The sequence below is a fragment of the Mchenga conophoros genome, linkage group LG3 (assembly GCF_057382185.1).
Source record: "Mchenga conophoros isolate Kocher_MC1m ecotype Shallow Benthic linkage group LG3, M_conophoros_male_GT1.1, whole genome shotgun sequence".
Taxonomy (NCBI): Eukaryota; Metazoa; Chordata; class Actinopteri; order Cichliformes; family Cichlidae; genus Mchenga; species Mchenga conophoros.
In genome coordinates, this window is record NC_140528.1 from 67,463,931 (window position 1) to 67,482,203 (window position 18,273).

The 18,273-nt window shown below is 42.3% G+C and overlaps 1 protein-coding gene across 3 annotated transcripts in view; it reads right to left on the bottom strand.

Annotated features, from left to right (window-relative positions):
• Positions 1–18,273, bottom strand: part of arap2 (ArfGAP with RhoGAP domain, ankyrin repeat and PH domain 2) — a 167,618-nt gene that overhangs the window by 64,208 nt on the left and 85,137 nt on the right. For all 3 annotated transcript variants that reach the window (XM_085266827.1, XM_085266829.1, XM_085266828.1), the window contains exon 14: positions 11,526–11,700. In XM_085266827.1, the coding sequence (XP_085122953.1) occupies positions 11,526–11,700 (175 nt within the window). The remainder of the gene's footprint in view (positions 1–11,525; positions 11,701–18,273) is intronic.

Genomic DNA, 18,273 nt, shown 5'->3' on the forward strand with positions numbered 1-18,273 from the left:
TTTTAACGTAATAAGTGAGCATTTAAATTGGTTTAACAATCATACGATATGCAAAATCACATAAATAGACGAAGTTATCGGCAATGGGAAAATAACCGAGTGCACCCAAAGCTGTTTTCTGGGGTAATTTTTTATACTGTATTCAATAACTTTGTGATCTCTCTCCTGTAGAATTCCACTCAGTAAATAATTCACTTGCAAAGAACATTTGCTGAAAGGGGCAACAAGGTGATGCGTCTGCCCTCTAACCATAGTACAGTGGCTCCACTACACACGCTAACATGACAATCACTGCTTGCATTAGCTGATATTCTAACAGATCCCCTAACACCAGCCTCCAGTGCATGCCAATCACTGCTGAGATCTCATTTTGCTGTTCAGATTTGGGATGTGGAAAGTGTTTTAGATTAAAATAACACCAATCCCACGCGTGATTCGAGCTTTCTCTCCCAGTGTCATCCGTATAAAATACCTGACTGAAAAGTCTGTCCTTCAAGCCGAATATGTGAATCCCCGATCCAGCTCTGGGAGGCTTTCACACTACTGAAGGACCCATAAGCAAGACAATGAATCCCCACTGGCTTCACAATTGCTGTTCTTGAACTCATGCACTGACCTACATATGGAAAGCATTTTCCCGTGGGCATCAATAAAGCAGCACAGTATTATCTTCTTTTTTTTCACAAGCAGCATAAAAAGTGATTATACAAGGTGGTGTTTATTTATTCATGACATTGAAAGAGAGTGACCATGTGACAAAGTCAAAGACGCAGCATTGTGAGAGCACTTCGTGGCAGAGTCCTCCACGTGCTGTATCTGTTAAAAAAACCCGAATAATTTCTACACTGTGTCCTCGCTTCATCTTTGTCCATTAAAATTAGAAGTCACTCATTTTTCTCTCTTTTTCTCGCAAACTTCAAGAGCTCCCCACATTCAACCTTATCATTCTCAAATTCAATTAGCTTCAATTCTGGGGTTCAATTTTCTGCCAAAGCCTTGGAAATATCTTACAGATTTTATCTTCACTACCTCCAGCTCCCTCATCAAGCAAGGTAAAATAACTTTAATTGAAACCACTTTTGATTGAAGTGACATTTCTACCCTTTAGTAACACCACTAATGCCTCTTCTCAGGACGGCGTATCGTTCCCCAGCGAAAAAACAGCCAGTTAATTTAACAAGAAAGCTTATTCTGAACATCGTTATGTGTGTAGTTTCATTATGTCAGACGAGCTAATTGTGTTCAAATGTGCATTAATACTCTTTGCTTTGAAGTAAACTATCAAGTAAGCACGTAATAAAAAAGGATTTAGAAGCCCAACTTACAGAGCATTTAAGAACTACAGCAAAAATCATACGTCTCTATAGAAAGCATTTTTTTTACTGTCCAAAATTGTTTCAGTGGTGCAAAGAAACCAAGAAGAGAACAAGCCATGAATCTCTAAAAACTGAAATGTAATTATAGACTCAAACACAAATAAGGACAGTATATATATTGCAATTTCAAATCCATGTCAAACGTAAAGGTTCAAAGGGTTCTAAAGGCATAAAAACATATCAAAACATAAAAAATATGTTTTTCTCATATTAAAACAAACAAGCAACCTATTAGAAATACACAGAGAAATGTGAATAAGAAACAAACTTAGGCTACTGCTAGATGTAATCACTTGCAAGCAGGGTACTGGACAGGAAAACCACCTTACGAATGTTTTGGTCAGTAGTGCATTCTTATTGTAGCGCGTTATTTGTTTAGAAGCTGCCAAGTCCTTCACAAACAATTGCTACCTGATCACCAAGTGGTAGCAAAAATTGATAAAAACGTGGCAAAATGTGGACAAAACTAAACACAGTGACACTGAAGACCACTGAAACCAATAGGTTTCAAAAGCCACGGCTTTTATTTTGAAAATTAATGGTGCGTCCATTCGCAGTTTTCATTGCTCTCTTTACAGTCTCACAACCATATAGCAAATAGTTGGTGAGTAATAACAGACTAATTGGCATCTTCCATGGAAACACTGACACTGTGGTAATCTGCTGGTGACCAAACCAATTGCAAAGAGGTTTTTTAGTGCAGCACTATACACCTCTTCTAATATGCCAGTTTTTGTGCAGCGACAGCAAGCAAACGCGCAACTGGTAAGGGAATACGCATTTTCCCCCCTGGAGACGAGCGGTTATCAGGGGGTCATCGAGGAGTCTCTGGGCCTGTGTTACTGCAGCATCTTATTAGCAAACTGTTAGCCAATGTTAGAGAGATATAAGAACAGATCAAACTCTGCCTTAAAGTTGAATACAAAACAAGAAAAACATTATGACTTAATATCCGTTCAGCTTATTTTTGTCCACTTAATAATGCTCGTGTGTTCCCTCAGTCATAATGTCTATGTTCATTTTTCTATAGAAGTAGGAAATCAAACCTCCCTTTTCCTGCAAGTCTCTGCAGCTGCTGCTTTGTTCACGTCATACAGTTTGCATTAAGGCTGGGATTATGCTCCCGTCTGGAGAGCCTCAGACACCATGGTTGAGTAAGTTGTTGTTATTACTCTGTTTGGCAGTCTGCGTGCAGGAACCACGTGTTGTCGGTGCCTCTGCAGTGCAGAGTCCTTATAGACGTACTACACAACGTCTGCACGGAGCCTCATGTTCACCCTCTGATGACGACATTTATGACCCCTGCAGACTCGTAGGTGTGAAAAGTATCATTTCTGAATAGGAGAAAACCTTCACGCTCAGACTTCACAGGGGCATTTGCATGCTTTAAAGGCTCAAAGATCTAATACGGGGATAAAAGTCAAAAGAATATTAAAAATTCAGAGAATTTTCATTGTGTTTTTAACTGAAGGAGCTGACAAAATACACAGATGGGCATTTTTTCATTTTTATGTGATTGGACAGTTAAAATTAGACAGGAAGGTGGAACGATGGGTGTGGGAGAAGACATGCAGCAAAAGGGTCCCAGTCAAGACTTAAACCAGGCCACTGTGTTGAGCCTTGTTGAGCCTCGACCAGGTGAGCTAAATGGGCCCTCAGCCAGATGCATATCTATATAATTATGGTTCTCGGGGCCATGATGCATCATAGGGTACACAAAAGAGTCCAAGAAGAAGTAGTTCCCACCCTGAATAGCATGTTTAAAAATTAGCCTTCAGTACAAAATCCACTTATTAAATCCAAATGCTCCATTTGAACTTGGATGGATTGTTGTTGGTCAACAGGCAAGAACTACATCACCTTTGTAGCTACTACATTATTCAGCACTAACATCAGCTGCAATAGCCAAATTAATCTTTAGCAAGTTATTAAAAAAAAACAAAATATAAGAAGTATAAAAAAGTTTTAATGCTAATTAATAATCCATCAATGATTTAATTAATAAACATGCATCAGTTTTGGCATTTTTTCTTTACGTAACTGTGATTCTGGCCAAGTTTATCAAGTAAATATCAATGAAGACTTCAAGGGAAAATTACATTGAAAAACAGCTCACAAATGCACGTCATCCTTCATCCATTTACAGCCGAGCTCGTATAAAGCAACATCCCAACAGCAGCAGCATCATTTCTGCAGGACACAGGCCTTTTTTCTTGGCTATTCGTAACAAGTAATATACTTTTGATGTGATGCCAAGGAATGCCGTGCCAAGTTAGTTAGCAGCATCTGTAATCTAGCTGTGAATCTAACAGAGGATATGTCTGCCAATTACGGCATCATAAATACACGGAATATGATTTTCGCAGTCAAATTGCCGGGAAGTGAGTCTACGCACACACATACGCGGACGCACATGCACACATTTTCCACTGTCGACCATTCAGATTGACAAAATGTAAATAAGCCAGTGGCTTGATGTGGTATCAGTTGTAACAAGGCTCCCTTTGTGAGCTTTCTAAACAACCCCTCTGGGCCCCTAAAGCTGGACTCTGTTAAGATGGGACTGTGATGTCTGTGGGGGCGGCAGCTGAGAAGTCTGGCCTGCGCCGATTGGCTCAGTCCCCTGTGAAGGGAGGTGACATGACAGAGTGCTCAATTAGCCATCTGGTCGCCCACGGCAACGGTCACAAAGTGGTCCCCAACAAGCAGTGGACAGTGGGGTAATCAGAGGAGCTCGGTCACACACATGCACGCACACACCTACACAAACGCGCGCGCACAGAGCAATGAGGTAAGCGATAACACAAATACAGAACACGTGCGGGAAGAGCGTAAAGGAACGCCTAAGTCAGCTAAAGATAAAAAGAGCCAGAGGTTTCCTCAGTGTATAAACTTATAGTCATTCTTAGGATTAAAGAAAAAGAAACTATTGTATTTATTGAGCTGTATAGCTGGAGGCCATGCTCACACACACATACACAAACACACACAAACACTTTTAAAATTCAAACCATCCACAAACAAACACTTCACCTTAATTTACCCAAACACTGAGCAGCTTTTTGCGACCTCCTAACCCTCTTACTGCCCTGCGTACAGTCAGAGGGAACTGGTCGAAAACATAAACAATGTCAACAAGGACAGAAAAAAAAACCTGCCAGTCTTGCATTGAAGCTAACAACGGGGTGAAATAGAGACGCGAGTTTGATTTAGTGTCTCTCTCTCTATATATATATATATATATATATATATATATATATATGTGTGTGTGTGTGTGTGTGTGTGTGTGTGTGTGTGTGTGTGTGTGTGTGTTCCTTTTATTACCCACACTGAAAAGTCTGCCAGATAAATTTTTAATGTGACGCAAGATTCAGGGCATCAGGGACGCTAGGGCGACAACAATAAAACTTCTTTGCCTCCAAATCCATGGTGTGTCATTTAAGGAGTGGAATGATGCCAAAAGTAAGAGGCATTGCTGTACGGCTCGGTTTCACAGTACAACGGCCTCCTGGGTGGAGTGAAGAGCCTCCATAAAACACTATTTACATGTTTACATTGTTCTCCTCACAGTTGTAGGCATTAGCTGATGCCTAGCAGGGCGGGTGTTACGCAACAAGATGTGCAAGTCGTTTCGTTAAAACTGTGAGCTTAAAGCCAACATTTGTACAATTTTTATGGGGTTTAGCATTTTACAAATAGTTCAGATGGCAGGGGTTTTGCGTTTACAGAGAAGTGCTGCAGTCCTGAGGAGAGCAGGCTTTTCTTTATGCCACGCTTTGCACTGATATTATCTGCTGGAGGAGCTGCTTTAACAGCTGTATTATCTAATATTTCTATAACCGGTCAAATTGCTCTTTCAGGCTTAAACAAGTTACACGTAATGCTTTTTAAGACCTTTCTAATATCACTTTAAATGAAATTTAGGCCCACAGTCGGTGTGGAAATATGAATAAAAACATGCACTCTCTAAGTGAAAACACTGTCTGTTCGGTAAGATCAAATACACGTCATTTTAAAAATTGTAAGAAAGCTGCAGCCCAATCTGAAACCTGAAATCTTTGCAGACACCAACCACTCTTTCACTGCAGTCTTCTATAATTGAGACTCAGTCTTCTGACATCTTCCCTTTAGTCTCACGGCAGCCACGACACTGCATTTGAACACTTTCTGTACCAAGCACCAGATACAGGACACCCTCTGGTTCAACTGGGGTCAAATAAACAAAGAACAACATGCAACTTAAATCCTTCTAAAATTGACATTTTGGGAAACCAGATGTCCCTCTGTATGTGAGACTGCACAGCACTTCTTCTCCCCTGTCCTGTATCTGGAGACAGAGTCCCATTATTTTGACTGGTTCTGCAGGACATGCGCTATTTTAAAGGCTGACTTTTACCTAATGCACATAATAGGAAGGCTTTTTATTATTTTGTGAGTCAAGGTTAGCTTATCTAATGCTATAGCCTTACTGAAACCCAAAGATGCATTCAAATATAATATATCTGACCACCTCCCAGCATTGTTAACGTGTCCCACATCATCCCACATTTAGTTTGTTGGGATCGGCTCACCCTGATGACGTCTTACGGCACTGTCACCTCACAGTAAGAAGGTTACTTGTTCAAACTCTGGCTTGGTTGTTTCTGTGTCCTCACTAGCTCAACAAAGCAACATTTGTCAATGAATGACTCCCTAGGAGTAAGGACTTGGCGACAGTGGGAAGGAAAAACTCCCTTTTAACCCCTCAGAGAGGGGTGACCATCTGCCGTGACCACAAAGCCTTTTCTCTTTTTGACAAGTGTTCTGTCAAAAATCACGAGTCACTCCCCGCTGATGCCTCACTGTTGGATCTTGCTGTCCATGTAAAAACGTAGTGACTCAGATTCTGCCTGGAGACGCCACGGACCTTCTTTTCAGCCTCTTTTACTTATAAGACCAGCCACACACATCACGTCTTATATTCAGAGGGTGAATAATGCAGAAGAACATGCAATAAACACTAACAACTTGTTATGCTGAATGTTCTGCCTGGTCTCACAAGACTTGATTGGCCAAACCAGTCCTCCATGTCTTCTATTTAAGCCATGGGCCTAAATATTGCACCACTACATCAGATGTAGAAGTCTCAAAAACTCAAGCATCAAATATAAAATACCTGGCATTAATGGGTTATAGATGGACATACAGTTGCACTGCCCTTCAAACACAAAAGATGGCACACAATATTACGATAACACCCCCATGTGACTTTTCAATCAAGAATGACTTAAATCGCTGTAGAGGTTTCGACACCGACTACTGCTGCTATAAATTATATCTAACAATTTCATCTATAAAGGTCTCCTTGGAGGTAGAGATACACCAGACATGAAGTTTATACAGGAACTTAGAAATATACAAGAAATCATCACAGGGAAAGCCTTTGACTATAAGGAATAGAGGCATCAACGAAGCTGCCCTCGGGGAGTTCCTAAAATGTGAAGAGACACTGCCACGGAAAGCTACCATTGGCTTTTTAATAGAATCCGGGATGGTAATGTGCACAGGAACGTGCTCCTACAGTGTCCCGAGGTGCTTTGAGGCGAGCAGGTGCGAGCATGAGAATGAGGTCCGTGGAGGCCCCCTCCTTACAAACACGCAGAGAAAGGAAGCTAATGAAGTGGCCATGCTATCTGCTATCAGCAGATGTCCAAACACCGGGGCTACAAATTAGCCGCCATGGGGGGAGCAGAGTGTGGAGACGGTTTTGGGAAAAGCGGGGCTTGCAGCTTTGGTTTTTGGCTTTTGGGGGGCTTCACCGCATCCTGGGATAATAGAGGGTTTGTCCCTATTCTTATTTTCACAAACTGGGAGCGCAATTCACACTGTGAACGGAGACAGCGGCGATGTTTTACACACACACCAAGAGGCAGTCCGATTTGGAGTTTAGTTGTTAGGAGAAAGAATTCTTCAGGGTGCCTGTTTATTGCTGGCTCATTCCAGTCTGACACCACAGGGATAGCGAGTTTTGAAATAGGCCGGGTTTGTCTGGTTTACAGCACGACGTGGTGGTCGAATAAAGGCCTGAAGGTCACTCTTTATGTGAATTTGGGTTTTACAAGATAAGCAAACGGGCAGAAAAAAGAAATTTGCTCACAGCCAGACATAGTGGTTTGCTTCTGCAAATGCTTAAAATACCTATATCTGTCCTTGCATGTGTTCAATCGTTATCCTGCTGGAAAATTCAACTGTAAGGCTGAGGTCTTTTCAAACTCCAAACTCGCTCTGAACTCAGTTTTGCCCTCAATATTGGCTGCTGTGTTTCTCCTTTTATTCCTCCCTCTGTCAACTCCATGCTATACAGTAGGGATGGTGTCATGTGGGTATTGAATTGTTCCCGGAATCTGCCAGACATAACGCTGCACACAACAAATGAAAAAGTTCATTTTCTGTTTAATCAAAATTTTCACGAGTCTGCCTGCAAACTCTGGGGGCCCACACGCACAAAAACAATGCAGATACTGCTTTCTGCAGCTTTGTGCGATCTGACAATGCGTCCAACAGTAGGAAAATGTCAGAAGAGGGAGTCCGGACACATTTTGTGGTGAGGTTTAATCTTTTCACAGCACAACTATTTATTTTTCTTTCCATCACATAAAACAGCAGGACAGTCTCCTCTCTCGGCCTTTTATTTGGAATCTTTAGTACCTGTAGGCACCTGTGCAACCATGATGAAAAACATGTTTGATCGTGGCTGTAGTTCGTTTTACTAAATCTACCTTAACACGCAAGTCTGTCTCTCACTTATTTGACATTTCCAGCCTGTCTGCGGACTGCATATGTACAGCAGATCGTCACAAAGAGGTCCCAGTCCCGCAGCGTCGCTGGCTACATCCATAGTGAGCCAAATTGAAATCAAAAGCAGAACCAAACACATGCACGATACAAAGCTCCATATAAACCTAAGATCTCACTACAATGGTAGTGATTATGATTCAAAAAAATAAAAATCAACAACTAGAATTCGTCTCACATCACATTTCTGCATTATTGTTCGCCGTGTGTCTATGTGGGTTCTCTCCGGGTACTCCAGCTTCCTCCCACCGTCCAAAGACATGCAGTTAGTGGGGTTAGGTTAACTGGTGATTCTAAATTGTCCAAATGTGTGAGTGTGAATGGTTGTATATCTGTGTTAGATTTGCGACTGCCGACCTGTCCAGGGTGTAGACTGCTTCTCACCCTATGGCAGCTGAGATAGTCTCCAACCCACCTGCAAACCTGAATTGTAGAAGAGGATGGATGGATGGATGGATGGATGGATGGATGGATGGATTGATGGGTGGATGGATGGATGGATGGATGGGTGGGTGGGTGGATGGATGGATTGATGGGTGGATGGATGGATGGATGGATGGATGGATGGATGGATGGATGGGTGGACGGATGGGTGGATGGATGGGTGTGTGGATGGATGGATGGATGGATGGATGGATGGATGGATGGATGGATGGGTGGATGGATGGATGGATGGATGGATGGATGGATGGATGGATGGATGGATGGGTGGATGGATGGATGGATGGGTGGATGGATGGGTGTGTGGATGCTGTCATCTTCACTGCGAAAAAACTGAGCAATGTGTGCAGTGAGAGGCTACACGCTCTGCTAAAATCGTAAAGCCTACATAAAAGTCCATCCACACTAAAATAACACAGGTTGCCAACCTCCTTGTGACCAACTACAAATAGCTGCCACAACTGGTTGTCCAGAGGTTGAATGTGCAGCACCTTCAATCACAAAGTGACTGCACAGGTGGTTCCCAGCGAGGCAGTCTGACTTGAACAGGCAGAATTTAATTGTAAACAATTTTATTCGCCATTAAATCTATAAACAGTCAACACAAACACTGGAATCAATCTGAGTCAGTCCGTTCCAATGAGCGTAACAGCTCAGTGGACTCAACTGGTTGCCATCTGGTTGTATACTGGTTATATTCCTATATAAAAGCAGGGTTGTCTACATCACTTTGCAGTAAAATCTCCATCTTGCAGAAACGACGTCACTATTTCTGGAGGAATTTCCGAGTTTCTAAATCTATGAGGTTCTGGTTGAAGTGTGAATGTCAGGAGCTGCTTTTGCGTATGTCGACAGCAACAGATCTGCAATTTTCACAGATTTGTCACTAACGGATTGCATTCAATCCCCAGCTTGACCCACTTACATCACAATCTGACTGATAAACAGACCGACAGGCAATAAGATCACAAGTTCACTGCACACAGTCGCTGTAATTCTGATCATGCTGCAATCTCCAACCACAGTTTTCTCTGGTGTGACTGTAGCATTAGATGGACACTGAGATTACTAGTTTCAAGCCATATAAAATGTTTATTTTGTATAATACCCACTCGAGTTTTTTGGGTTGAGCAGACTTTGTGATTAAACCATACCGTAACATATGCAGTGTCCTTGTTCCTCACTTCTGATTGTAAAATACTGAGAAGGTGGCATTTATATTGAAAAACTGTTCTCATGTCCATCTTTTAAATACAGCCTAAGGCTAAAATTCTCACGCTACACAAGTGTGAGTTTATTTTGCATCAAGTACAAGATGCAAGAAGTATGCAAATTGACACCAAGCCTAACTGCTGGGCTGAGATACGATCTAAACTTTGATCTCCTGCAAAGAGCCACCTAACCACCACAGCCTCCACATCTGTACTTTCTGCCTTACTAAATAAAAGGCACACTGCTTCCTACATTGGTACTGAAAGTTGGTATTGAACATAAATCATGTGGCTGCAGAACTGTCAAATATAAATGTAATTTCAGGGGATACTGAGCTGCTATTTCAGGATATTAAGAAAAGATTGTGGTACCATGTTGCCAGTTTCACATATATAGAGACATTTAGTCATCCTTAAGGTCTCTGTTCTGGCTAAACTTTACGTTTAGGAGCACTTTCCTTGTCTCTGTCATTTAGATCTAATTTCCAAAGTGCTGCAGTGGTGATTGTTCCCTCCGTTACAGCCAAAGAATAGAGTCAGTCTGCAGGAGTCATATTTTTGGTTTTCAGTAGCCTCCCTGGCCCTGGACCTGCTTGTCCACAATAGATGTTCAGTTTATTCAGACAGGAAAACTCTGTTCATACACATCTATCTGTTAATGATGAAGCCCTGCAACTCGCAGGCACATAATGAGCACACAGACGTGGCCTTTCTACACATTTCAGATCGACAGTACGTCTGAAGCGTGCCGCAAGAATGCGCGCGCATTTATCTGGCCGTCCGCTCGCGCGCTTCGCCAGCACACCTCCAAGTAATGGCCGTTGCCACAGTAACCAGGTGACCCACGCTAGCAATTAGAGAGTCCCTAACAGGCTCGGTGCCGGCAAGTGCACACAGATGCAGCGCATACATTATGTAAACTACAGTCCCCGCGAAAGTCTCCCTCACCTGCCTCAGCCAACAGCAGCCCGGCTCGCGCTTCTAATTTAATACGTCCTCAACATCGGCAAAAAAAGAGAAGAAAAAAAACCCACATCCATCACGAGGAAGCCACACGACACAGCACATCTGTGGCGTGCCTCCAAACCGGGGACATTAGGTGGGTATTACAAAAGGTGGGTGCAGGGGGGGAAGTAGACAGAGGGAGAGATGGAGAAAGAGAAAAAGGGAGAGAGAACTTTTAACTTAAAACTCACCAGCTTCATATTTGTGGGTTTTTCTGTCTTTATTTCCTATTCACGGCGGAGAGGGAGGGAAAAAATAAAAACTCCCTCTGTGCTTTTATGAACGTGGCGGCACAGCGGTGAGTATGGGCTTTAAACATGATTGGCTTGTTAAAGTAGAAGGGATAGGGGCAGAATATATGTGGTGCTGATGGTTGTAAAAGTCCAACTTGCACACCTGGTTTAAAGGCCTTTTCACAGATTTATGAGAACGTGTCAGCTTTTTTCTTTTCTTTTTTTTTTTTTTAACTCGGCCAAAAGAATACATGAGTTATTCTTTCTGTTGCCTTGGCACCTCAACTGTGTTGAACACTGACCACGGAAAAGTTTCCGAGTACAACTCCCGTTGCCTTCGTTAATGAAGCAAAACGAGTATGCGCAGCGGAAACGCGCTTTTCGGATGCTTCAAAGTGAGAGGAGACAGTAACAAAGTTGCTTACCGCACAGTTTGTTCTGGTGCAGGAACTCCATCTGCAGCTTCTGGCCAGCGCGCTGAGCCAAGAGGTACGGGGTGGAGTAGGTTGGATCCCCGGTGGCGCACATAACATCTGCCCCGCTGAACACGAGTGCCATGGTCTGCAGCACATCAGAGGACACCACAGCTGCACACAGCGCCTTCACACATAAAAGAAGATACAAGGGCCCGTGATGAGCTTATTTGCGAGTTTCGCTCACATTTTATTTGCAGTTTCGGCGTGTTTGTGAATCAGATTCCCGAGGCTCATTTTTAGTGGTCGCAAATCTCATTTATGGACGTCCACCTGCCACTTTCCATTTCCTGCTGTGATAGCCTAATAAAAGAATGAAGAAGTGGAGCAGCAGCTCATTGGATTTCTAAGTAGCTTTCTGTAGCTGGATTAATGCCTTAAAAGAAAAAAAAACAAAACAGACAGAGACAGTGAAAAAAATCTCTGGAAATGTAAGTATGGCTTCACTTCTCTGTGTAGGAGGAGCAGCGTGGTGTTGCTGCGTACGTGTATGCGCGATTGCCAGGTTGATAGAGGACAAAGAGTCTATAAAGCGGCGTCAGAAAACCACATAAAGTTACGAATTGAGTTCCACCCGCTGATCTCAAAAGAGAAGTTAAAATGCGATCAAACTTTAATACTCCCAGTGGGAATCATTAAAGCTCAAAACCCTGAGCTAAAAAAAAAGGAATATAGCAAATAAGGAGAGGACAAATGGGCCATATTAAATATAATGAAACTAACAATTTTCACAAAGAGAAATGTGGGAATAAAGACATGAAACACAACGAAGTGAGCTAAAAGTACAAAAGAACAGCAGCAGGCTGCGATGAAGCAAGATAGAGTGAATTTCCTGCAGGAAAACAAACCAAGCATGGAATATGTATATATATATATATATATATATATATATATATATATATATATATATATGAATCAGAAGCTGATAAATACAGCCATGTAATCTGTGCATGGATAAACAGAGCATGTATTAAACGTTCAGGATGAGCCTAAACAAAGAGTGCAGTGTGCAGGCGGGTAATAATTAAAGGAAAATCCTTGACCCCTCCTCTCAGGAAGATCTGTTGCTCTGTTTGAGCACCCTCGATGCCCTCCTTTAGAGTGAGGGTCAGCGCGAATCAATACACAGTTGTTCCGGGTGATCACCTTGATCCTCTGATGAACCTTTTCTATCCTGTTGGAAATGGTCTTTTTCAGGACTCATCGAGGGGACACAAGAGGTCTCCGAATGGTTTGGTAATTATGAAAATGATGTCACGGCTTTCTCATCACCAGAACTCAACACACATGGGAGCTTTCCATCACTATCAAAATGACACATAAGGAGTATCCTTTGGAGGAAAGGTGTCTCATCACTCCAGCAACGCAAGAGAGACCTACAGAATCAATGCCGAGGCAGACTGAAGCGGTTCTGGTGGAACAGAGTGAGGTTGGTTTTTCCATGAATTTTATACATTTGTACGCCTCCACCAGTCACTATGAAACTTCAATAATGAGCAGGGTTCTCCAACTAAGAGACACAAAGCTACTGCAGAGGAAAACTATAAGGAAAGAAGGAAGGAAGGAAGGATGAATTGATGGATGGATGGATGGATGGATGGATGGATGGATGGATGGATGGATGGATGGATGGATGGATGGATGGACGGACAACCACAGAAGACTTTACTGATGCCAACATTCTGTTTCTTATTCATCCAACATTCACCTTGTATACTGTTCCAGTGTACCATCACTGACTGAAACTGTGGGGTGTGTGGCATGAAATTCTATTTATTTCTACCGAAAACGTTTTTGTTTTTAGTCAACAAATAGATTTAAAAAGAAAACAAAATTAAATGCAGCCTCTCAGTTCAACCGCAACGTTTTTAGCTCCTCCCCTTTTAAAGCCACTCGCTTCTTTAAGCAGACCTTTTCTGATTGGCTGAATAAAAATGCCCCCAGCAGTTATTATAGATGTTAACCTGGCTACTGCACATGTTAATGCCACTTAGCTACTAGCAAGTAGCTTGTAACCACCTTAGCTGCCACATTAATCAAAAATATGTTGCAAAGTCACCAGAAGTGCAGCACAACAGACAACCTAACCATGTTGTGTCATTTGGAGTTTTTTTTTTTTTGCACTACCTAAGAGAATCTTAAAGTTATATACTGAATAATATTTGGAAAAGTTTTAAGCTGCTAAACCACTCCTCACGAAACGCCAAAGGGATTTGTGTCTCACTGGCCAAGCCAATGTGTAAACGACTACACTATACACAACAGAAAAACAGTGTTGTCACTGATGGTTTTGTTCTTTTCTTTATAAGAATAAAATGCATATAAACATAACCCTGCTTCATAACAATACAAAGCAGGGCCATTATATCAAAGACATATTTCCTACTTCGATGCAGAGAAACCGTAGCTACACTGGCCCGGACACTCAAGTAATACCTCAAGGTGGGATAGTGAGTCAGTGTAGCATCCAGTCTGGCCCTGGTCAAGCATGAGAAGCAGTAGTACTGCTGCCCAGATATTTTCGTATATAGACCATGACTGTGACTTCTTGTCAACCCTGTTGAACGACAGGCAGAGAATGAACAAAAGAGTAAATGCGACGATAGCTGGAGGCTTTTGACAAGCGACCACTCGAGAGAATATTATTAGGAGAGCCAGCCAGCTGGGCTTCCTTTCTCTGCTGATGCTTCCTGGCACGTAGCTTGTGATGTTCCCTCTCCAGTCCACCAGTACAAGACACGGCCGGGGATCAGTGGCTTGGTTGCTCCATCAAGCCAAAACAATGTAGCTTCTTCAGCAGATCATAATAACGTCTGATTGGTAACAGTTGCGGTGTCTAGTGATGGAGGACATCAACACGGGTGGTTTCAAGAGATTAACTAAAGCCTGACAGAAAAGCAAAAGCAGCCTCACTTAGGATTCTATTACACTCCATTCTAAAACAATACCAACACCTTTTAAGGCAACTTATTTAACGTATTGCACTTTAAAGAAAAGTATCTAAAAGCCACTAAGAGGTTAAACAGAAGGAGGCAGTTAAAACTAATTCCTGTGAGTTTCACTTTTTCTTCCCATCTCCTCTTGTGAAGCCTTAACCTTCATTTAAATACAGACTCGATATTCTTTAGACCTTGCTGACATCAAACTAAATGCGGTGTAAGGTAACGCCGCACTGGTTTCACGTAAGCAGGGAAGGTAAATAAATACATTTCCTCTATACACTCTTCTTTACATTCCACCTTTAACAGCGCCTATAAGATGAAGAAAGACATTGTTATAGAGCGAGTGTGGTGTCTGGCCATGCAGACATACTTTGTGATCCCGCTAAGATAAGCAAGATAAAAGAGTCTGAAGAATACAGTCTGAGCAGGGAAAATATTTTCTGTCTATTTCAATCTGTCCAGTCGATTGATGTGACACCGTGCACGATGACCCTCAACAAAGGGGATCAACGGAGGAGTCGAGTGGCAAATAGCGGAATTTCAACGAACAACCTTTCCTTTCACTGGGCTTTGAGCCGAGTCAGTAGGCTGCATCGATCCGCCACAAACAAGCAATATCCATCCGAAAGTGAGGCACGCCGAGGCTTGTGCATATACACGCACAAACAAAAGTACCCGTCGATATAACCTGGCCACCCACACAAAGGCCCTGCACTGAGATAAAGATGTTCAAATATGCGTGTTCCCAGAGCTGTGCCAAAAAAAATAGATATCTTCATCAGTAGCACAATAACCGAAAATTAATGTGAAGAAAGATTTTAAAAAATTATAATTACTTTAGCACGTGCACACACGCGCGCGCCTCTGTCTTTTTCCCGCACACGGAAGATGGGGTCAGATTATGGCAAAATAGTCCCTTGCAACTTGGCCTTATTCTGTGTCGTCTCTGGAAATGACCTTCCGTGTCATAGCAATTACCGTGGCCACAAGAGGGTTAGGGTGTGCGTGTGTGCGAGGGTGTGTAATGATATAAGAAGCTCCTTTGACACCGCACTCTCTAGGTCATGTGGTCTGCGGAGAGTTAGTGGAGGTCACTAGGATATGAGCTTCTAATGGAGGGGAAATGGGACTGAGAAAGAGAGGGAGCGGGATGAAGAGTACGCATTAAATGAAGGGGGAAAAAATGATGGGTTGCAAACAAAAAGAATCCCATCGCAACACACACTGCTGGGATTATGTAAGCGAACATATTGACGCAGTCACCTATAAATCACTACCTTTACTTCATTACCTGAAATGACGCTTTAAGCGGTGATTTGCGGCATGCGCTGAGTAAATCTCGTGACCCCTGAGCCCCATAAAACCTGTTGAAATGCCATCGCATGATTTCAGAAAAACTGCTTGAATGTCAACAAGGAAACTGCTAGTATTATTGTCTTTGTCCCGAGAGGAGTCCCAGAGGAAAAAGGTTTTATATAGCTTTCATTATTTCATATTCGCGCTTGTGTTACAGTAAGTAAATGTGACACAGAAGTGGAACAGCGTGTCCGATGAGATTAGACTCAGTGTCCTTGTTTATGTTAAAAATACTGGGTTTTTTTGGTCTCTTTTTTTTAAACACGTTGTTTGTGATTCATTAGTTTGTGTGGAGATGTATAGAGTTGCTTTGAAGACTTTTTAGTGTTTTAGTGCACTTTGGCGCACATATTTTACATCTGCAGGTCACCACAGTAGATTTTAAATGAAAGAATTAACATGTGATTGATGTTCAGGCTTTCAGTTTTAATTTAAGTGGTTAAACAAACCCCAGTTTTATAAGTACCCAAGAATAACTGGACACACCAGCTTCATTTACAATATAAGGATTGTTTTTAATACTTGACTAAAAGTCCTTTGCAGTAAATAAAGTCTAGAATTGTGTTAATGTCCACGTACTGATAGACCTAGCTGCATGTATCGTATTCTATATGTGCCTCCATGACACTTCAAGTGTGTCAAGGCCACTTCCAGCCCTTCCCTGCATTCATCCCTCGTGCACTCACACACTAAAACGCCCCTACCTCTCCAGTGGCTTGACTCTTTCGGGGTGCTGCACTCCGTCTGTGTTACACTTCCCCTCCTGCACCCGCCTGCAAAGAGCTCCCACTAGAACAGCAAATTCACACATCTCAAGTGAAGGAGCACACATGTTCACACGCATGTACACGCCGCACACCCCAAAGCGCACGCTCGCGCGAAAGCTGGCAAAGTCGTAATAAAACCAACCCAAGCGTTTCTGTTGTGGATCCTAATCCACTTTTCCACTTAGCTAGCTAGTATATCTCTTCCTTACTTTCTCGCCTCATTCCCCCTGTCTACATTTCCATTTCCCCTCTTTCGGTGCAGGAAAACAATACAAGGGGGCTGATCTGCGTAAATGCTGATGCCGGTGGAAACTGCTTCACTGCTTAGAGCTCTTAAAAGGAGGCCAGAAAAAGCAGACCCTCTCCTTTTTTTCTTTTTTTACAGCAGCAATAAACCCTAAACCCCAAGGCCTAAGCACCAACATGCCTATACTTGAGATCGATAAGACTTCTCCTTTGGCATCTTTAGGCTTAAAGTGCGGATTTACCAATGGTCAAAAGGTCAGGAAAATATGGGCTTTCTCAAGTTTAGTGGATTTAGCTTATGGAGTGTACCATGTGCACTTTTCCTTAAAGGTACAAACGAAGCTATAAAACAGATTTCATGCTCGGGGAACTCCTGCTATCACTGCCCATCATTAATTAAAATTACTTAGCTAAGCAGACAGAGAAATATTACACTGAAGGTCTGCAAGGGTTGTGTTTTTTTTATGTTTTACTTACATTATGCAGTGGGGAGGACTCTATTTTACACATTTATCTTGGGGGAACAACATTACAGAAAAGGATAATTGTTTCCTGTAAACATATGCTGACTGGTGCTAATATTTAACCTGGCATTTTTGATGTGGAAAACTTAAAACTGGCAGGTAGAGTGACTGCAGACTTAAGACAGAAGCCACAAGTCAACAGAGCAATGTGGTTATTGGTGTAGCATACGTGTTTTTGCCTAAAGACAAAGTCAATGGCAGCTTTAATGTTAAGGGCATTGCTATATGCTCAGGACTATGAGGGTAGTCGGCTGTGGACCTGCTGTACCTTCGCCACATTTGTTCAGCTTAGAAAGGCAGACAAAATCCATCAAGTCACATACACAGAGTACTGTTAGATGTTCTAATCTGTTTAAAGTGGTTAGAGGAGTCAGAAGAAGTCTCTTCTATTTCCTTGCAGAGTACGATCAATACTTGATTTCTGTGGCTGATGGTGATTTTTAGGCTGTTAGAACTTCAGAAAGTGGGACATCAGCTTATATTCTGTACATGATGACATCATTGTAAGATTATATTGCTGGAAAATTCATAAACAAACTAAAAAGCATCTGTGACAGACTGGCAACCTGTCCAAGGTATACTCGGCCTTTTGCAGTATGGCAGCTGGGGTAGGCTCCAGCCCTTTCACAACTCTGAAATGGAGAAGTGGTTAAGAAAACGGATGGATAGAGTTACCAACTTACCACTAAGACACTGAGTCAGCACAGATACAACAAATACAGTACTGTACAAACGTCTTGTGCCACCTCTAGTTTCTTTATATTTTGCCAGGGAAATGGGGAAATAGGGGAAGTGATTTATTAGATGATGTACAAAGATATAAGTCAAAAACAGACTTTATACAGTGTACAGAAAGTTATATTTG